At 39.6% G+C, this 22,384-nt stretch overlaps 1 protein-coding gene across 3 annotated transcripts in view; it reads right to left on the bottom strand.

Annotated features, from left to right (window-relative positions):
• Positions 1 to 22,384, bottom strand: part of ELMO2 (engulfment and cell motility 2) — a 50,904-nt gene that overhangs the window by 13,513 nt on the left and 15,007 nt on the right. For 2 of the 3 annotated variants that reach the window (XM_072632392.1, XM_072632394.1), the window contains 10 exons: positions 21,301 to 21,373; positions 20,566 to 20,616; positions 17,836 to 18,017; positions 15,022 to 15,121; positions 12,297 to 12,448; positions 7,994 to 8,072; positions 6,878 to 6,913; positions 4,061 to 4,111; positions 1,138 to 1,260; positions 428 to 562 (listed from right to left, as the gene is read on the bottom strand). In XM_072632392.1, coding sequence (XP_072488493.1) covers positions 428 to 562; positions 1,138 to 1,260; positions 4,061 to 4,111; positions 6,878 to 6,913; positions 7,994 to 8,072; positions 12,297 to 12,448; positions 15,022 to 15,121; positions 17,836 to 18,017; positions 20,566 to 20,616; positions 21,301 to 21,373 — 982 coding nt within the window. The remainder of the gene's footprint in view (positions 1 to 427; positions 563 to 1,137; positions 1,261 to 4,060; positions 4,112 to 6,877; positions 6,914 to 7,993; positions 8,073 to 12,296; positions 12,449 to 15,021; positions 15,122 to 17,835; positions 18,018 to 20,565; positions 20,617 to 21,300; positions 21,374 to 22,384) is intronic. The other variant, XM_072632393.1, reaches the window with a different exon arrangement.

Consider the following 22,384-nt stretch of genomic DNA (forward strand, 5'->3'; position numbering starts at 1 on the left):
AAAGCTCCTATGAACAATCCTGTAAAACCCCTGTCCCCTAGCCCTAAAGGCTGTACTCAGCTAATCATGCCAAATTTCTTATGTCTAAGGTGGTATCACAGTGTAATGATTCCTTGTTTAAAAGCTTTGTAACCTTGAGCAAGTCATTTTACCTCTGTAAAATGAGAATAATAATCCTGGTACTACCTTTCGGGATTGTTGTAAGCATCAAAGGATATAACATGTACAGACCCTATAAGCTTAACATGCTATGTAAATGTTAGCTATAATTCATTTGTGAAAGCAGCGCCACCTACAGACTCAATTACGGGGCTCAAGCTTTATGTTTGATCTGGCAAACTGTTAAATAGCCATGAAGCCATGTAGCCCAAGGTATAGGGAGACAAGGCTAGAGGCACAGGTTGGAGAGGGCCACTGGGGTACATACAGTGAATCCCAGCATCTTGTAATCCTTGGTGTACATGGCTTTTCGTTTCTCTGTCCCGCTGCCAGTGACGCTTGTAGGGTCAGTCTCCGCATCAAATGCAATTCGTCTTAATTCAAATATGATATCTCTTTGTGCCTGAGGGAAAACAAATATAAATGCTCAGATACTCAAGATATGTTTAGGAGAACAAATAGCAGGGCAGCCTCTTTGGGAATTCAGGTCCCAAACTGTATCACTGGTGGCACCCTCCCTCTTTTTCATTTTAAAATGTTTATTGATTGTTTTTATATCACCTTCATTTGCCAATGTATTCATTCCTCACCCCAAGAACTATTACTTATGACAAAGAATAAAAAAAGAAATACAAAATAAGTTCCACAAAAGTAAACTATGCAACAACCAAATCTGATATTATATGCTGTGTTCGCCACTCACTGTTCCCCCACCTCTGACAAAAAGGAAGAGTGCTACCACCTCTTTTTCAGTACAAAAAAGAAAAGGACTTGGCAAAGTGACCAGAAGAGTGTGTTAGTACCAGATCTTAATGTTTCCAGGGTTAGGTAAAATATGTCCTAGAGGAGATGTCACTGGCGAGGAAGGGTCACAAATAAGTTATCGCTCACAAAAAGCAGGGTAGATAACATACGCTTGAGCCTTCTCATTTCCCTGATGGAAGGGCAGAGAACAGTAACACTGGAGCTAGCATTAACCTGATCATTAGGGTCCATCTTGGTCATCATCCTCTCTTCCAGAAGGTTAAAGGTCAGGACTTGAAGTACATAGAGTTGATGAGCCATCTCGGTTTTGATTGGGCGGTTACCCCGAATTACATGCTGAAAAATCCAAAAGGCAAGGAAGAGAGGATTGAAAAGTTGTATTATAGAAATCTTTTACTCTTCCTTGAATGATTCTATGTTGCACTCCCCTGAGAACTTATACCAAAACTGCTCTTAAGACATCCAACGCCACATCATATCCCACCCCTTTGAGCAGCAAACCCTGACAAATACTTTATCAAGAAAGCAGAGGCTCTTAATTCAGCAATTCAAATCACCTCAACATTCCCTTCCATTCTCTCTTCCTCAGCTCTCGTCTTGTCAGAAGAGATGGCCGTTTTCCTTGCCATGCCAAGTCCTTTTTACTTGTGCCCTTTATACCACTAAATCCCTTTCATCTCTCCAGGAGCTTCCCCTTTAACAAAGCCCTATGCTCTCCCAAATTTTCTGTATTCTTTGTTATTATGAACTTAAACACCACAATCATGAACATTTTCATACAAGAGGAGTGTATATAAAATAATGAATTTTTATTATATGCAGCTTTTTTTTTTTTAAGTATATAAACTCACCAAGCTGTTCGGCTTGTCTGTATCTCCCTCTGAACTGCCTTCTGTTCTCCTCAGGGCATTTTAAAAATGTTTCATTGATGCTTTTCTTTGCCTTCCTTTCCCCTTCCAATTTTCTCTCCTCCCCCAAAATAAAAAACAAAACCCCTATCTTTGTAACAAATACGCATAATCAAATAAATCCACCCACTGGCCATCTACATAAATGTATAATTCGTTCTACACCTTTAGTTTATCACTTTCCTTTGGAAGAAAGAATATGCTTCATTAAGAGATGGGTGGTCTAGCAGAAAAAGTGCTAGATTTAGAGTCAGGAAGACCTAAATTCTAATCCTCCTTCTAACACTTACTAGCTGAGTGACCTTGAGCAGTGACTTAACCTCTGGCAACTTCAGTTTCCTCATGTGTAAAGTAGGAATAATAGCACTTTCCTCAAAGGGCTGTTGTGAGAACCAAACAACATACAAATAATATATGTTACATGTTTTGTAAGCCTTATAGTATTCTAGAAATGTTAGCTATTAATAAACATCATCAGTCTTCTGGAGTCACAGCTGGTTACTGAATTCAACAAAGTTCTTTAGTCTTTCAAAATTGTTTTTCTTTACCATTTCGTCTTTATATAAGTTATTTTTCCTGATTCTGTTCACTCCATTCTGTATCATTTTATGCATGTTTTACTGAGTTTCTATGAATATATCCCTTTTATCATTTCTTGTGGTATAATAATATTCCATGATGCTCACATGCCATAATCTTCTCAGTCACTCCCTAATTAGTGGGCACTCCCTAAATCTCTAGTTATTTGTTACAACAACAAAAAAGTGCTTCTCTGAATATTTTTGTGCATATAGGTCCTTTCCCTTTTACTTTTAACTCTATGGGGCGTCTGCCTACTAATGATATTGCTGGGTTAAAGAGTATGCACAGTGCAGTGACATTTCAGGTACAGTCCTAAACTGTTTTCCAGAATAGCTGGCCCAATTCTCAGCTACACCAATAGTGCATTAGTGTTTCGGTCCTCTCATATCCCTCCAAAAATGGCCATTTTCTGTTTTTTGTCATCTTCGCCAATCTGATGGTGGAACTATGAACTGTTCTAACCATTGTGCAAAACAATTTGGAATAGCCTTTGACTTAGAGTTTCAATTGCTAGGCATCCACCCTAAGTAGGTTAAAGACAGAAAAAATGCTCCCAAAGATACCAAACTATTCATCATAGTATTTTTTTAGCAGCGAGAAAAGAATTAGAAACAAAGTATGTGCCCATCTACTGGGGAATGGCTAAATAAATCGTGGTACATAGATGCAGGTTATGACTGAGCCAGAAGAAATGACAGATATGAGGAAATCAGAGAAACATGAGAGGACTGAGATGAACTGACGCAATGCAAAATAAAGAGAACCAGGAAAATACTATGTGTGGGGAGTACAACAAACTAAATTAAAAGAACATTAAAATGAATCTGAGCACAATGTAATTTTATATGACCAAGCTTTGTCCCAGAGAAGGGATAAGAATATGTACCTTCTTCCTTTCACTGGACAGGTGAGGGACAACTGTGAAATGAGGCATTCAACACAGTCAATGTGTTTGCTCAATGGTTTTGCTGAACTATTTTTAAAAATCTTTGGTAAAAGGGAAGATTTGCTGGGGAGCAGAGGGAAGCAACCCTATATTCAGAAATGACTGTGATATCAAAAAAAGTATCAATAAACTTTACAAAGTAAATATCTGTTAAACAGAAGAGCCATATCTGAATGAGGGAGAACTATAATAACTTCTGCAATAATTTAAGGTTTGCAAAGTACTTTCCTCACAACAACCCTATGAGATTGTTAGTTCAAGTATTATTATCCCCATTTTCCAGATGAGGAAACTGAGGCTCAGAGTGGCTAAGTAAAGATAGTAGGAAAGAGCCAGGATTCAAATCTCACTTTCTGCACAGATCTTCAATAGAGAGAGTTTTAAGGGCCACAGTTTTCTCTTCTATGGACAAGGACTTTCTATTTTCTAAGAGATGATCTTGACTCTTTCATACAACTTCTCCATATGGGAATGACCTGAGCTCTTCCTTTCCTTTCTGTATAAAATTTCAGAGGAAAGCCCCAAGTCCACTTACCCACTAAGGATAGCTCTAGGTTCTTTGATAAGGAACAGAGATGGACCCTGAGCCCCTCCCTTCTGCTTGACAGAGTTTGATATTTCAGAAGTCTTTATTACCCACTGACATCCCCTATATGCTATCCCCTTCCCCCAAATCAATAGCTGTATATGACAAACTTACATTCAAGATTATGTTCCGAAGGTGCTTCTGTGCAAATGCATTGGCCATATCCTGTTGAGAAAATTAAGGTAAGCATGAGATAAAAGAGATGGACACACATAGTTCAAGGCTGGATGGAACCTTACAGGTCATCCTGTCCAGTCCTCTCATTTTACAAATGAGGAAACTGGGCCATTAAGAGAACTTAAGTGATTTGCTCAAGGTCTGCAAGCAGCAAAACCAGGCCCTAAGTTCAGGTCTCCAGATCTGAAATTCATTACTCTTTCCACTGTTCCACACTGCCTCCTTCTATGGACCTCATCCCACCCTATTAACTCTATCAGAGTGAGCACATCATGTAAATCATACATGCATGATTCTTACTCTTGCTATCACTTTCAAGTTTTTCTGTGCAAATAAGAATGTGTGGTAAAATGAAGAAAATTCAGTTGGTTGTTTTTAATCAAAAAACAGCTACATTTTTATTTCCCAAACATTCTTTGTGCAAGTCCAAATAACTCATAATGTAAACCAGTGTACTGTCTTCAAAAAGAAATGTGGATTGGTTCAGTCTGAGAAAGATGTTATGAGGAAATCAAATGAACACTTCACAGAGAACAGATGGTATGCAGACAGTGCTGCTCCCTAAGCTACGACAGACACATGGGACACTGTGGCTACAGGAACTCACAGCCAAATGCTGCTTCTAAAAGCACCAAGAGGGAACGTCCTTTTGGTCCAGGTACTACCTCCACTCAATCTATACTAAATCCACTTCAGATAACTCACATTTCCTTGGTGCTTTACAACTGTCCTCCCCAAAACACCACAATGGAGACAATGGAATTAGTTTTGTCCCTATTTTCCGGGGAAGAAAGTTTGAGAGAATTTCATTCTAGTGAAGGAGGGAGGACAAGAAGTGGAAGAAACCACCAAGAATGTTAGATAATCACAAAGTAATTTCTACTCTGTACTGGGATTCTAGCTCTAGAACTAAAGAAACCTAAGAGATCCAGCCACAACAAACCTGGGCTCTGATACTCCCTGGTCCTCTGACCCTGGGCATCTCTATCACTTCACCTCTCCAGGCCACAATTTCCTCATCTGTAAACTGGAAATACTACTTAGCACAAAGGAGCATTGTGAGCAGGGAACTTTGCATATATGAGTTCTTTATTTGTTTTTACTTTGGCCTAAGTTTTCATCAGGGTAGAAAGCCTGAGTTAGGCACTCCCTAGACACTGCAGAATGGCAGGCTTTCTGTACCTCAATTGTTTTAGAGCCACTAGGGGAGGAGCACAAGAAGGGGCATGAGAGAGTCAGTGACCCCCCCCAAGGCTCACATGACCAGGATCACCAAGGCAGGGCTTCAGTTCAGGTATTCTTAGTCTCTCAAATGTATTTGATTATCATCATCATCATCTAGTGCAATGTCTTTTTACAGAGAGGGAAACTGAGGCCCAAGGAGAGAAAATAATTTCCCAAGGTCATGTTGGATTCACACCTAGAGGCAGAGATAAGGCCAGAAATTTGATGAGGGTCCTGACCCCTTGTCTAGGGAGCCACTCCTGCCTTACAGCTCCCCCAAACAGATTTACTTACCTTCCTAACTGCATTCTATTTCTATGAATGGGTTAACATGTCTATTCTGGCATGTTGGGGAATGAGCTATTCCATATAACTGGATTCTCAGATAACTGAAATTTTCCCCTTTTATATGCAAAGATTTTTTTTTAAATATTAGCTCACACTGCCACCTCAAAAGAGCAATTTTTCTTAAACTTATTACACATCTCTGCCTTCTCACACCCAACACAATGAAAGTGATTAACCTTTTCTTAGGGGTTCCTAGTTATCACTACAATCATTAGTTATTGTTTTGGGCCTTAACAGAGTGAAGCCTTTGTAGACCTTCCTATTGAACCTTGCTGGATTTTTTGTCCTATGTTTAATGATTCCAGAAAGCCAGGTTTTACAGTTCTGCTTATCATTCTTCTGACTTCCTTCTCCTGCTCTCAGAATGTCTTCAATGCTTCCAGTCTGCTACCTTATTTTATACACAATTCTAAATTCAGGGACACAATGATAGTTCCGTACCTCACCTATGGAATAAAGTATGCTTGGGTGCCCCTTTTGAGAGGCAGCCAGACACTGTGAAAAGATAGTTCAGAAAAGACCAGCTGGATGCAGCCACCTCCAGGCAACTGAAGCCTCTCAACGATATGACTCAGTCTCACAAAGCAGTAATTACTTAGCTCACATTTATACAGAACTTGAAAACCACAAAGTGCTTTACATCTAGTATTTGTAAGCTATTTAAAGGACCATGTCATTTTTTGTCATTGTATCCCTAGCACTAGGTCCTGGGTCTCAACCGTATAGGTGCGTAAGATTTGTTGGATAGAAATGAATTTTATTGATCCTCCCAATAATTCTGTGAGGAGGTTGTATGACTATTATCCCCATTTTATAGATGAAGAAATTGAGGCTAAGAAAGGCTATATGACTTGCCCAAGGTTACACTGACAGTATACAGCAAAAGTAGGACTTCAAACTAGGCCTTCCCACTCCAAACCCCATGCTCTTCACAAGCTTGCTGCCACCTCTAATAAAGTGGAAAATAAATCATGTATTACATCTGACCCTGATCTTCCCAGGCTGGATATTGGGGCCTGTATAAAGGCAGGTGCTGACTGAGTGTGGAGACATGGGTACAATGTGAAGAGCCCCTCAGACATAGCCCCTCTTTCACTCAGCTGGGGCCTCCCCACCCAAAAGCAGAGAGTATATCTTGAAGGAGCTGAAGCAGGGCCCTTCCAATGTGGCAGAGCTACTTACAGTAACAGGCAGGTCTAGAGGATTAAGGAGCTTGTCCTGCCGGCAGAGAGCAGAAAGCACAGAGAGAGGCAGACAGGAATTAGCTTTCAACTTAGGAACAAAACGAGTACTGGGAAGGAAGAGGTTAACACAGCAAAGCCATACAACAAGGACAGACACAGACAGATGCACTGATACCCCCAGTCCTCCAGCCAAGAGTGTGTCAAGGGGTTTAGATAGTCCCATGTGGATTTGGACTAGCACAATTATGAGAACAAATAACAACAACTTGGAATTTGGATAGCTGAACGGAATTCCCTCTAGTACTTTTACATCTATAATTTACTTCCATCCTCATTAACAGCTTTGTGACACTGATAGGACAGATATCATTACATATATCCTCATTTTACAGATGGGGAAACTGAGGCTCAAAGAGGGCTAGTTATTGGTAGGTCACCAAGGGCACCTCAAGCAAACTCCCTGGAAGTCCTCTACTTCTGCCTTTCCAAGACTCTAATGTCCCCATTTTACTGTCCCAGGCCTTGAAATCTGGGGCCTAGCCCTACCCCATGTGATGTTTCTTGGATAAACAATTTCTCCAGAAGAGGTATGGAGCTACAGACTGCTGGTGCTAGAAGGGAAGACCTAAACCCCAAATTTTATATTGGGGGAGTTGAGCACCAAAAGGGGCTTCACAACCTCCTTTCCTCTTGACATGAAGATGTTCCTTAGAACTTGAAGAACAGATTAGGAACTAAAGCAGGAAACTTATAAGATCCCAGAACTTTAGAGGTGGGAAACCTTAGAGATCATCTGGTCTAACCACCTCTTTCTTTTGACAGATCAGGAAATGGGATCCAGAGAGGTTAAGTAACTTGCCTGAGGTCACCCAGGCAGAGCCAAGATTCAAACCCAGTTCCTTTGACTCCAAATCCATTACTTTTTCATTACGCCATGCTTTACAACATATGAAGGATGGAATGAATTTTGGCTCTTTCCTTTGCAAGGGAAAATTCTTTTAAGAGCCCGTATATTTCAAGTATGACAGTGGCCACTGACCAAAGAGAGTGAAAAAGCTATTTTAAAAAAGCAGAAAAATAAATTTAAAAAATAAAGTAAAAGGCAGCCACACACCTGTCTCTTATCCTCAGGTGCCTTCAGGAAAAGTGCATTGATCAGTGCGATGGCATAAGTTTGGATCTCCTGATTAGAGCTGTGGAAGGATAGAAAGCAAAAGGTGATTACCAGATTCTCAAGGGCAAGAAGATATCTAGGTAGGATTTTTAAAATTATTTTTATTTATTTCATTAAATATTTCCTGAACACATGTAAAAAATTTTAACAATTGTTTTTTTTTAATTTTGAGTCCCAAATTCTCTCCCTTCCACCCCTCTAACTCCTTGAGAAGGCATGCAATTTTGTTTTAATTGTACATATGAGATCATGCATGCAAAACATATCCATGTTAGCCATGTTGCAAAAGAAAACACAAACAAAATAAAACAAACAAAAAAAAGTTTAAAAAGAGTGTTTCAATCTGCATTCAGAGTTCATCAGGTCAGTCTTTAGAGGTGGGTAACATTCTGCATAACGGGTCCCCTGGAATTGTCTCGGATCATTATCTTGATCAGCACAGCTAAGTCTTTCACAGCTGATCATCATGACAACATTGCTGTTACTGCTCTCCTAGTCCTGCTCACTTTACTTTACATCAGTTCATTTAAGTCTTCCCAGATTTTTCTGAAACTATCCTGCTTTGTCATTTCTTACAGCACAATAGTATTCCATCACAATCATATTCCCCAATTGATGGGTATCCAATTCTCAATTTGGCACCCAAAAAAAAAAGCTACTACCAATATTTTTGTATATATCAGTCCTTTTCCCTTTTCTCTGATCTCTTTGGGACACAGACTTAGTGATATTGCTGGGTCAAAGAGTAGGCACAGTTTTATAGTCCTTTGTGCATAATTCCAGACTGTCCTCCAGAATGGTTGGACTAATTCACAACTCCACCAATAGTGCACTATGTTCCAATTTTTCCACTTTTCCATCCCCTCCAGCTCTGGCATTTCCCTTTTCTGTCATGTTAGTCAATCTGATAGGTATAAAGTGGTGTCTCAGAGTTGCTTTAATTTGCACTTCTCTAATCAATAGTGATTTAGAGCACTTATTCATGTGACTATTGATAGCTTTGATTTCTTCTTCTGAAAACTGCCCATTCATATCCTTTGACCATTTATCAACTAGGGAATGGCTTTTATTTTCATAAATTTAGCTCAGTAAATTTGAAAAATTTAACATATTTGTTAAATACATATTTGAAAAATGAGACCTTTATCAGAGAAACTTGATGCAAATTTTTCCCCCAGTTTCCTGTTTTCCTTCCAATTTTGGCTACATTAGTTTTGTTTATGCAAAAGCCTTTTAATTTCATATAATTAGAACTATTTTACTTCCTGTAATCCCCTCTATCTCTCGTTTGGTCACAAATTCTTTGGGGAAGATTTTGGGAAAAAAAGAACAAAAAACATCATTACAACAATTCTAATCTAACTCTCCACCCCTGACCAGAATATAGGCTTTGTCCTGTCCTCTGAGAAAGTTCTAGGCCACGCCTGACCTGGGACAGTTTGGTGGGTCAGATGGAAGATTAAAATGAAATGAGACACTGGTAGACCATCTAACACTTAACAGAAAAGATGTTTACTTAACAATGGAAGATGGAAGGAATATTCAGCAAGGACACAGTACTGGTTGAGGTAGATGAAGCACCCCCACCTTTATCCCCAGACAGAAATGCTTCTGGACAGAATGGTGTGTTGACTAACAGCAATGGGATAGCCATCCAGTGTGAGGGGTTTCTACTCCTTCTAGATGCCAAGTCTGCAACTGAAACCGAGTCAAGCCTCAAGAACAGCTTTGAGAAAAACTAGACTAGCCTACATGAGAGGGCGAAATGTAGATGTGGCCCTTACTACAGATGAGGTGTAAAGTGTCTCCTGGGTCAGATGGTAGGTACCCTGGGTAATGCTCTTCACTCAACCCAGAACAAGAGAAATACAGCTAATTCCTATGACAACGCTTAGCTCAATCTCAGATTCTTCAAATGTCAGAGCTGCAAGGGGCTTTAAAGTTAGAAGAAATAATAAGATCCTCAAGTGGAAAAGTAAGTGTAAAGAGATCACATGACACACCCAAGGTCATACAGTTAGTTAGTAGCAAAGTCAGGACCTGACCACATATCTCCTGGCTCTTAGACTAGTGCTCTTCCCAACACATTAAGTTGACTTCCTGTGTGGAAGTGCTTTGTAAATACTATGTCACTTGATCCTCGTAACAACCCTGAGAGGCAGGTGCTGCTATTATCCCCATTTTGCAGTTCAGGAAACTGAGGCAGAGAGATGTTAAGTGACTTTTCCAGGGTCACAGAACTACACGGAGAACCCAAGAAGATTGGCAGCTAAATCAGAGAAAAAGAAAAAGGGCCCATGTGTACAGAAATATTTGTCATAGTTTTTCTGTGGTAGCAAAGAATGGAAAATAAGAGGGTACCCAGCAACTAATGGCTAAACAAATAATGGTACATAAACATAACTGAATACCATTGTACTATTAATTAATGACAAAAGGGACTGTTTCAGAGAAACCTCAAAAGGCCTATATGAACTGATGTAGAGATCTGAATAATGGATATACCAACATCATATGAATGAATAACTTTGAAAAACTTAAGAATGCTGAAGAATTCAATGACCAATCATGATCTTAGAGGACCACTAATGAGGCCTGCTGACAATCTCCCACAGAAACATGATGAACTCAAGATGTAGAATGAAACATGTTTTTGATGTGACCAAATGTGGGAAATTGTTTTGCATGACTGTACATATTTGTTTTCACAAGGGAGGTTAAGGAGATGGAAAAGGAAAATAAAAGTTTCTTAACTGAAAACAATTTTATTTTTAAAAGGATTAGCAGTTAACACTGATCCAGCTATCTTGGTTTCCACCATCATTAGTCAGGCTGCTGGGCCTAGTCTCACTTTACAGATGAAACAGAACACAGAAAGCTAACATGATTAATGAAGTACAAGGCTATAAGTGTTATAATTCACATTTGTATAACACTCCACAGTTTAAAGAATGCTTTCCTCATGAGCCTGTTCACTAGGTAGTGCAAGGATTATATCTCCATTTTATTGATGAAAAAATTAAGGCTCAGAGTGGCAGAGGGGCTTGTCCATAGGTGTATGGCCAGAACAGGCATTTTGCCTTTAAGTTCAGTGTTCTTTCTAAACCATGCCTGCTTCAGAACACCTCGGGATGGATTTCCTGGTCTATTGCTTAATCCAAAAAATCTGCTTGCCTGTTTGCTCTGCAGATTCTGGCATAACAGGCAGAGATAGGAGCTGCAAAGAGAATACAGCACAAGACATACTTTCCTTTTACTGGGAGTGGTGGAGCTATTTGAAAGTACAGTCAAGAGGGGCTCATACATTGCTACCTACATCCTCTTGAGACCTTTTTATCAGGATCCTGGCAATACTATGTCAGTGGAGATGGAGTAGGGATCAGGAAGGAACCATTGCTGCCTAAGTGTTGATTTGCAGACCAGCTGCAAACGAAGAAAAGAGGAAGCAATAACAGCAGTGTTCCCAGGCGTTCACTTGTTTTACTTCCTGGGAAAAATATTTATAGAATGTAATAATAGTTACCACTTACATGGTGCTTTACAGAATTATCTCCTTTAAGCCTCACAACAACCCTGATATATATACTATATCTATTGTTATCCCTGTTTTACAGATGAGGAAACCAAAGACCTCCAACACTTACTAGCTGTGTGAACCAGGGCAAGTCACTTAAAGACTGCCTGCCTCAGTTTCCTCAACTGTAAAATGTTGGTAATAACAGCACCTACTTCCCAGGGTTGTTTTAAAGACCAAATGACATAATATTTGTGAAGGTCTGGCCTGGTCCATAGTAAGCACTTCACAAATGCTTGTTTGTTTCCTTCCTTCAGATGTGACTTGTTAACACATACAAGAACTGGGACTTGAACTTGAGTTCTCTAATTCTAAATCTATTGCTCTCTTTACCCCAGAACTTATCTGCTACATTAATTAGCCAGAACCCCAGTTTTCTCACAGAGCTGTTATAAGAAAAACATATTATAACGCATAAAGCACTAGACAAGTGGGGCCTGAACCACAGCTATTTCTTGGCAGTAAGTCCCCTCAGGGAAAGTCCCAGTGCAGCAGCTTCCTCTCACCCCTACCCTTTTGCACAGGACTGGGGGAAGGGGATGGTGGAGGTGGTGCATGCACTGAGCTAATACTATTTTGAGTGAACCAACAAGCCAACCTTAAAGCCTTCTCAAAGGAGAGACAGGGACCTGAAAGCCAAGACAGGAAAAGGCAGTGTCTCTTACTCACACCTGGAGGTGAGAGATGAGCTGGCCCACGGTGATCTCCTCAGCTATCTTCTGGTACAGGCTCTGGCTGTTCAGGACCATGCTCTCCAGGATGGCTAGTGACCGCTGTAGGATGGACACATCCACCATGGGCTGGCTCACATATCCAGCAATCTAAAGCCAGAGAGAAAGAAGCACACTCATCCATACATTCAAAAGGCAGTGTGCTGGGGCACGGCTGACACTGGACAGGTTTGGGTTTATGAGGCTAGAACTCCAGAAGCTGATTCTTTCCTCCCACACATCAGAGTTGCAGTCTATGTATGCTGCAATCTGCTTTATGGCTACATGGTTCAAACTGACAGATATGGATAATCAAGTCTCAGATAAAATACAAGATCGTTCCAAGTGGACAAGCATGCTCTCTTCTCAACTATAACTCTTTAAGTGCAAAAGCCTAGTTTCATAATAGTAGCTAAAATATAAATAAGTAAGATAGATCAACTGGGGACAGGACATTGAAATGTGATATAAAGATTAAAGGCATCAATAAAAAAAAAATGAAAAGAAATGTAAAGAAGGGGGAGTTTATACTACTGGAGGTTCATTTCACTCATTGAACCAGTACAGCCTAAATACATTCTTTTTTAAGATTATCACCCTTCTGTACTTCTATCACCCAGACATCTTCACAAATTCATGGAATTTTTTTTTAATCAATCAATAAACATTTATTAAGTGCCTACTATGTGGCAGGCATTGAGTTAAGCACTGGGGATATAAAAAGAGACAAAAAATAATCCTTTGCCTCAACAAATTTACAATCTAATGGGGAGACAACAAATATATACAAACAAGCTATATGCAGGATAAATGGGAAATAATTAACAGAGGGAAGACACTAAAATTCAGAGGAGATGGAGAAAGCATTCAGTAAAAGATAGGATTTTAGTTGAGACTTAAAATAAGCCAAAGAGGTCAGTAAAAAAGACACTTCCTCCCATTCCTTTGTAAGATGAGAGATCCATGGATTTGGAACACTGCATATACTTTCAGACTTTTTAGACATATAGATTGATTTCACTGATTTTTTCCTACTTCTTTTTTTTCTTAATAGTAATATTTTTCCCCATTACATAATAAAGATAGTTTTCAATATTCAGTTCTGCAGAATTCTGAGTTCCAAATTTTTCTCCCTTTCCAAATTCTCTCCAAGACAGCAAGCAATCTGATATACGTGCTGCATATACGATTAAAAATCATGTAATCTTAAGATTGGGACATGTACAAAAATATTGATAGCAGCTCTCTCTGTGGTGGCCAAAAACTGGAAATCAAGGGGATGCCCATCAATTGGGGAATGGCTGAACAAGTTGTGGTACATGAATGTAATGGAATACTGTTGTGCTATAAGAAATGATGAACAGGAAGACTTCAGAGAGGCCTGGAAAGACTTATATGAACTGATACTGAGTGAAAGAAGCAGAACCAGGAGAATTATGTACACCGCAACAACCACATTGTGCAAAGAATTTTTATGGTAGTTTAGTACTACACTGCCATGCAAGGACTTAAAAAATTCCCAATCTACTCTTGAGGCAAAACACCCTCCACATACACCCTCCACAGAACTATGGAATTAGATTGCAGAATGAAGCAGACCATTTTCTCTTGTGTTATGTTTTGTTTTATAGTTTCTCCCATTCATTGTAATTCTTCTATGCAACATGACTAAGGTGAAAATGTATTTAACAGGAATGTATGTGCAGAACCTGTATAAGACTGTATGCTGCCTCAGAGAGGTAGTGGGGAGGGAGGGGGAAAAAATCTAAACTATATGGAAATGTAGAACACTGAAAAAAATTAAAATAATTTAATTTAAAAAAAAAAAGAGTAGGAAGGAGTCCCAGAGATCATCCAGTTCATTATCTTCTGATAGTCAATGAAGATATTCCTTCTACCAGTCACTTAACCTTAGACCTCACCTACCTCATCTGTAAAATAAAAGGGTTGGAATACATGAGCCCATGGTTCCTTCCTGTTCCAGATATCATGACCTAATGAAGGTCCCAGCTAAGTGGTCACCTAGCCTCTGTTTGAAAACTCCTAATGACGAAAGGCAGCCCATTTCCTTGTCAGACAACTCTGTTAATAAGTTCTTAGGCTGAGAGAAGATCTATCTCTCAGCAATTCCATTACATTGGTTTTAATTCTGTCTCCAGGGCAAAGGCCAAGCAGAACAAGTCTCATCCTTCGTCCATAAGACAGACATTTCGGTCCTAGACAGTCCATCTTGTCAATGTCCCTGCTAAAACATGATGCCAGGACTGGGACAACGTCTACCTCCTCTGCTGCCACAGGCAAACACACATGCACACAAGTACTGCATTCTCCCACAAACCAATATATTCACAGAACACAAACATTTAAAACCACATTCACATTTCAAATTTCTGTTCTTTAATGGAAGCACTCCAGTGTCTAATGTCTCAACATCCCTTCCAAAATGTAGCTACCCGGAACTGAATACTATTCTCCAGGCATGACTAAATCAAATTTGGTAAAGATGCTTTCTAAATCCTAGTCAAGTCACTGATAAACATAGGCTGTTGCTCTTGGACCTACCTGCCTTATGGGGACCTTGTCTAGGCAAAAAATACATCTTCTCAGCATCAGCATCAGAGCATAAGAAGCAGCAAATGGAAGAGGCTTTAGGAGGTAAAAGCACTGAGCAAGAGGGTCCTTACCTGCTTAATGAAAGTGATCGAAACCATGTCCCAGGAGACAATACCATGGTCCATGAGTTCCAGGAAGGCAGTCAGGGTGAATGCCAGCATCTCACTGTAACTGAGAGGTATGAGAAATATATACAAAATGTTAAGAATAGGAATCTAGAGCAGGAAGGCAAATTTTAAAGTTTTATTATTACTTTTTTTTTTTTTACACCACAATCATTTATCATTTCCCCTCACATTCTCCTGTATCTCCTATAACCCTCACCCCCAACGTTGATTCCTTCCTTCATCTTTCCCATTTAATAAATGGGAATAATAACATTTGTTCCAAGTATACCCCTTTGTGGGTGCCCTTCCCCCAACTGTCTGGCACCCTTTTGTGGACCATCTTCCCTCATTAGAGAATGAATTCCTTGAGGGCTGGAACTCTCTTTCTTTTTGTTTCTATTTATAAACAGGGCTTGGCACATAAACACAATAAATGCTTGTTGCTAAGTTAGTTACAATTACTTCGTTCAACCACCTTATTTTACAGATGAAGCAACTAATAGTCAGAGAAAATGACAAAGCAGAGGATTTAGAACTGGAAGGATCCAGTCTTTCCAATGGCAAAGTGGTCAGTGTAGAGGAACAAACAGTCCTCAAAGGAAGAATTGCAAACTATAAAAAGCCAAATGAAAGACTGGCCCAAATAACTACGAGAAGTACCCAGCAGATTAGCAAAGGTGACAAAAGATGGGAACAGTGCACTTATACACTATTGGTGGATTTGTGAATTGGTCCAACCATTCTCTAAATTAATTTAGAGTTATGCTAAGAAACTAACTAAAATGCTCATATCCTTTGATCCAGAGATTTCACCACTAGGTATATACCCCAATGATGTCAAAGACAGAAAGGATTCATAAATAGAAAAATGTTTAGTAGAGCACCTTTTGTAGTTGTAAAGAACTGGAAGCAAAATATGCCTTGGCTAAATTGATTGGCTAAATAAATTCTGATACATGGATGTAATGGAACATTGCTAAATTGTAAGAAACAAATATTAAGAAAAGTAAGGAAATACATATGAACAGATGCAAAATGAAGTCACCAAAACAATATACACAGCGATGACAACAATGTGAAAGAAAGGGAAAAACAATGAAGCAATACTAAATAGATACAATAAACAAGCTTGGCTCTGAAGATGGGAAGGAAAAACAGCCAAATCACCCCCCTTTCTTCGTGAGTGTAGAACCCTGAGCAACTGAAAGATTTGACTGACTTGAGGGACTGGATGGTTTAGCAGAGCTACCTTTTTATCTCCTTCTTTGTGATTCTGTTACAAAAGACTGCTCTCTGGGAAGGAAATGGGAGAGATGTGTTTAGAAATGAAGGTGACATAAAAACAAAATGTCTATAAACTTCTCCTAAAAGACAGAAATCATGGAGTCTAAACTCCTCACTTTATAGATGAGAAAACTAAGGCCCAGAGAAAAGATGATAGAATGAGTTACTGGCAGAGCTAGAATAGAACCCCAGGTTCCTAGTTATCAAGTCTGGTACTTTTTCCACTGTACACCATGAGCATAGGAAGCTCCTGACCCATGTGACTCCAAAACCCAAGGGATACACAAACAGAAGCCAATCCTTCCATAGCTAGCAGACTGTTAGAGCTTGATGACAACAACTATTGAGCCTTGTCCAAGGCCTCAGGGCTAACGTGCCCAAGAATTCCCTTTCTGAAGCTAAGGCATGAGAGAACCCCTCTAGGTAACAAGATTTAAAACATGTACCCAGGCTAAGGGTTGAGCTTAGCTGCAGTTTTCAGTGGGTGAACCATGGGCAGCATATCTGGGACTCTCAAATAAAACATTCCAATATTTTTCAGGACATCTAAACCTTAAAGTCTTCTGACCTTAAAATTTATAAGCTAAGATCCCTAAAGCTTCCAAATGAAGGATGTGAGCACAGATTGCTGCTGATGACAATCTAAGATGCCATCTCCTACCTTGTTCACATCAACACTGAGAAACTGTGAAGACATTGTACAGTGTTGGAAGGACACCTTAGGCAGTTAGTGGTTAGGGGGTGCAGAGTACAGGTGGTAACAAACATGGCAGAGAGAGAAAGATGGGGTGGGGGGGGTATGAGTGAAGAGATGGCTGGACCAACGGATAATCCAGCAACATGGGTATAGGATGAAAGACTGCAAGCCCCTGTCCTCTACCTCTACCTCCTCTCTCACATCTGTGTGTTCTAGCAAATTAACAGGTATATCAAAGACTGATCTCTAACATCTTTGAATTCCTATAGCACTTGCCTATGCTATCCATTTGACTCATAATCATATTTTCTCTCTTATACTTATGAGCTATATGATGACATCAAATCCCTTAACTCTGAACTTCAGTCATAAAATGAAGATAATAATACCTGCCTCACAAAGTCATTGTGAGAAAAGTGCTCTGTAAACCATAATGCACTATATGAATGTGAGCTATTACTATTATTATTTTGCTTTTCATGTAAGTCTTATCTGCCCAATTAGACTAAGGGCAGAAACTATGAATTTCTCATAGTTCACTGTACATAGTAGATATACCACAAACACTAGTTCGATGAATTAATGAATGATGACAAAAGGAAGTGTGATAAATATTACCTCCATATGAGGAAACTGAAACCCAGACAGCTTCAATGATTTGTCCAAGAGCACATACATAACTAGTCTCTGTCAGAGTATGGATTTAAACCTAACTCTACTAACAGATCCAATGTTGTTATAGTACAACACCACCTCTCATCTCAGAAGGCCCTCAGGACAGGGCTTGGGACACTTACTGGGACAGAAGCTTGGTGCCACTCTCCACCAGCCTCATTAACACCATGATTCCCTCCATGTTGATGAATTCAGTTGCAAAGGTCACATCAGCAGAAAGTTTGGCCAATTCCTTCATAGCATCCAGCCGAGTCTCCATGTTAGATGACTGTGTCCTCTCCATAAGCTGGCGTGCAGCCCGGGACTACAAGACCAGAAAACAAGGGCATTATCAACCCTGCCAACTTTTTTCTCATCTGCTCCTCATGGCAGGTCCCTGAGCTGGAGACAAATCTTGAGGGCCTTAAGTGACCTAAAGCAGAGTCATCTTTCCATTAATTCCGTTTGAGGAAGGTCAACAAATTTTATCAATGGCCAACTCTGTGTAAGGTCTAGGGATTACCAAATTAAAACAACACAAGAGCTGTCCTCAAGGAGTTTATAACCTAGTAAGGGGGATACAACATGCACAAATAAGTATAGTACAATGTAGAATGCAACAGGGAAAAAGGAGAGGCCTAACAAAAACGCTATAAGAAATCTAAGGAAGAAAAAGTCACTCCTAGCTAGGAAAATACCCAAAGTTACATGAAGGAGATGGCTCCTAAGCTAGCCATTAAAGAAAGGGAGTTTCAACAGGAAGTACACTCCAGGTATCAGTGACACCTTGAGCAACACACACTAAAGAGGAAGGAAAGAAAATACAGAATAAGGCCAGAAGAGAACATGATACAAAGTAGTAGACCAATATGGCCAGAAAGAAAAATCTGTGAGGGTGAGTTTAAAACAAGATTAAACAAGTAAGATGGAGGCTGAATGTCAAAAACCTTAAATATCAAGCTAAGGAAGAGGTAGTCTATCCTTGATTTTTGAGCAAGGGAGTGACTTGGTCAGGTTTTCCCTCCAGCATGGTTATTTTGGCAGCTATTTTGGAGAGGGGAGAGACTAGAGGCAGGAAAAATAGGTGGGTTACTATTACAATAGTCCAGATGAGAAGTAATAAGTGCTTTAAAGACTGTGGGAGTGGAGGGCCTGGACTGAGGACAGAGTATCCCAAGACCAACATGGTTATTCATGTCCCTCTCATATTCTGCTCAGGGGAAAAAGTGTTCTTTCTCTACTAGAACACTAGAAAAGTGTTCTTAATAAAATTCTTTATAAAAACAAGCACCCCTCTACCTTAAGTAAATTGCTCCTACAAGCAGCAATATCACTGCTTTTTACTAAGGCATACTAGCATACTGAAAGGAACAAACTAGGGGTCAGGAGCCTCGGGTTATAGTCCTATCTATTCCACTTTAAAGTACAGCAATATACTTATCCTCTCTGGGCCTCAATTTCCTCTTCTGTAAAATAGGTATACTACTTATACCACCATGAGTCATCACGAAACAACTCCTGTGTGCCAGGAATTATGACAGGCGCTGGGGGTACAAAGACAAAAATGAGACTGTCCTTGCCCTCAAGAAGCTTATAGTCTATAAGATGTAATGATACATGTCATATCACATCCTAGCCTTCTACCTCCAAGAATCAAATAAGATCATGTATGTATGGAATGTGCTAAGCACATAGGAGATATTTTCTCTTTTTTTTGCTATTTATTCAAGTAAAGGTTTTAGAGAATTTTTCAAGAAGACTATGGAAGCCAAGCTAGCTAGTCTCCACTAGGTTTTTGATGGTGGTGCAAAGTAAGGTAGAGCCTCCCTCTACATTACAGTGTACTCCCTCAGCCAAATTACCTGTCCTGCTCCCCATACTTCAAAGTCCAGCTGCCTCTTTCAGGAGGCCTTAGCTCCTCAGGCCCATAAAGATGTCTCTAGCAGCTCTGCCAAAAAAACTCCAAATAGGATCATAAAGAGCTGGACATGACTGGACAACAACAACGTATATGCTATATATGTTCATGTCATTTCCCCCATTAGACCATAAGCTATTTGAAGGCAGGGATTATTTCACTTTTGTCATTGTACCATCCCCTTTTCTTAGCATGGTTGTTGGTACATAGTAAGTATTTAATAGATGTTTGCTGAATGAATAAAGGGATCAAAAAGCCTACAAAGTATGAGCCAGGCCCTGTGCTTAACACTAGTGATATAGTTTAACCCTAGTGATATAAAAATAAGACAGTTCCTGTCTTCAAGGAATTTACTGTTTAAAATCAAGGGTATATAACATGTATAAAAATAAGTGAGCTAAAATATGATCAGAGCAAAGGAATAATCCAGACAAAGTGCTCTAGGAAACTGCATTTCCTACTATACCTAAACAGTACTAAACACAATATTTGGTGAATCCAGGATCCACGGTGTGCTCATCACTTCTACTTCTTTAGCCTCTCTTCTCGTCTCCTCCCATAATAAGGGTCTTACTAACTTATTTCCTGTTCCAAGTACAGAGATGACCTAATTCTTTTTGTATTTCTATGTTTTAAAGTGGTGAAACACTGGTCCTTGAGATGGGGGTGGTGGGAAATAGCTGTTGCAGGATGAAAAAGTCTGAGAACAGTAAATACAGAAGCTACCTCAATGCCACAAGTCAAATTTCCATCATTTGCCTCTCAAGAAAGAACTACTGTGACATTTTCTACTTCAGAAAATTGACTTCAATAAAGAATCCTGAAAAAATGCTCCACTTGTTCTAGAAAAGTATCTGACAGTTTATATTGAAAATCAGGTCAACTCAAGAGAGAGATGAAGCCTTTAACACTAGCTTGATCTAAGAACTTATGGTGAAAACAGGAGATTACCTACCGGTGAGATGGCCAGCTGCAAGATCGTCCCATTTTTTATGTCACTGCGGGTCTGAGCACAAAGAAAGAAGTAACAAATAAGAATTTAATATGGCAAGCTTTCAAGCTAACAGGGCCAACAAGGGCTCGCTTTATTAAAGAATGATGTAACAGAGTCTGGCAAATCTCTTTGCACAGCACAATGGGCTGCTACTATCCCTGCTCAGGCCCACTGAACCGAGAAGAAAAGATTTACAAACAGAGCCAGACAGAGCCAGTATGGTGTAACAGTGTCAACAATGGACTGGAAATTAGGAGACATAGGCTCCAGTTTCAGCCCTGCCACTAACTTGCCCTGTGATCTTGGACAAGTCACTGTCCCTCCCTCTCTAGGTTTCAGTTTCCTTAATGGTAAACTGAAGGTGAATGAACTAGATGATCTTTAGAGTCCTTGCAAGTTCTAACAAGTTAAGTGCCAATGTCCCTTCTAGTACTGACATTCCAAGTTCATAAAATCTTTCTATGGTCTATGACCTAAAAGCACTTCCATCTCTCATCTATGATTTAAGGCTATTAAAGGCCTTGACATGCTGTGGTCTTGTTTCAAAGTATAGTGCCACCCATCAGACAATAATTCTATACCCTAAATACGTGAAGCCCCAACCACCAGGCCGCACATATGTGACTGCCTTCTGGAATGGCTCCCTTCAGAGCACAGGCCCAAACACCCGCTGTCAGCTCCTTCTCCAATACTGACCTGTTCAGTGATGTATAGCTGGGGGCCATCAGCATAACGGAGAGTGTAATACTCAGGGTTTGGTAGTGACCACCTGATTAAGAGGACAAAAAAACCAAAAACAATATACATACATACATATAGGACCAGTGTCTGCCTCCACACAACTGGACCTTACTCCTCACTTATCCCACCAGCTACAGCTCTGAAAAACTGTGTCCAAAACAAATTTCCATGCATAGTAGGTATTAAAGAATGTCCACTAAATTGAATCACAAGAGAGTATAAATGCACCAAGTCTACCTTGTGTAAAGTATTTTTTTGTTGCCTAGTTATAGGCTATGTGAAGTGTTGTACCATGAAACAGAGGGCAAAAACATAAAGAAAAGTATCTGAGTGATATGGAGGGAGAAACAGAAGCAATTTTGCCATATTACAGACCTCCTGGACAGAAATAATAGATGAGCATTTCAGGAACCACATCAAAAACTTGGCAGAGGTATAATACAGTAGTGATGGGAGATTTCAATTATCCAGACTTCTTCTGGAGTCCTCCTTTTGGCAAAAGCAGAGCAGCTAATAATGTCTTAATTTACTTTTAATAATTATCTCCATTCTAGAATATTCTCCTATTTCAGAATAGATCTCTACTTTTGAAGAATGAAATCATGCTAGCAGGAAGAAACTGGCAGCTAGAAGAGAAATGATGTAAACTTGAGGGAAGTGCCCACTGCCTCAGTGTTTGTAATGGAGAAGCAGAAGAAAGTCAGTCCTAAGTCTGACACAGACATTAGATCTGGGGAAAGCAGATTTTAAAGGGCTTATAGAAAGTCTACATAGAATCTCATGGACCAAAATTCCACTAGGAAAATCACTCCAGAAGGGTTAAGAAACTTGTAAGAATGAAATTCTGAAGACACAAAGGGAAACAATTACAGTGAGGAGGAAAAAACTGAAGACCATGTGAATATAGAGAATTAATTCATCAATCAACTTAGATTTTTTAAAAAAGGAAATTAATAGAAAATATATGCATAGGCAGATAAAGAAGGATGAAAAAAGAACCTATCTCAATCTTGTAAAAATGTAAGAAGTGCTACACCTT

This window comes from Notamacropus eugenii, chromosome 1 (genome assembly GCF_028372415.1).
Source record: "Notamacropus eugenii isolate mMacEug1 chromosome 1, mMacEug1.pri_v2, whole genome shotgun sequence".
Classification (NCBI taxonomy): Eukaryota; Metazoa; Chordata; class Mammalia; order Diprotodontia; family Macropodidae; genus Notamacropus; species Notamacropus eugenii.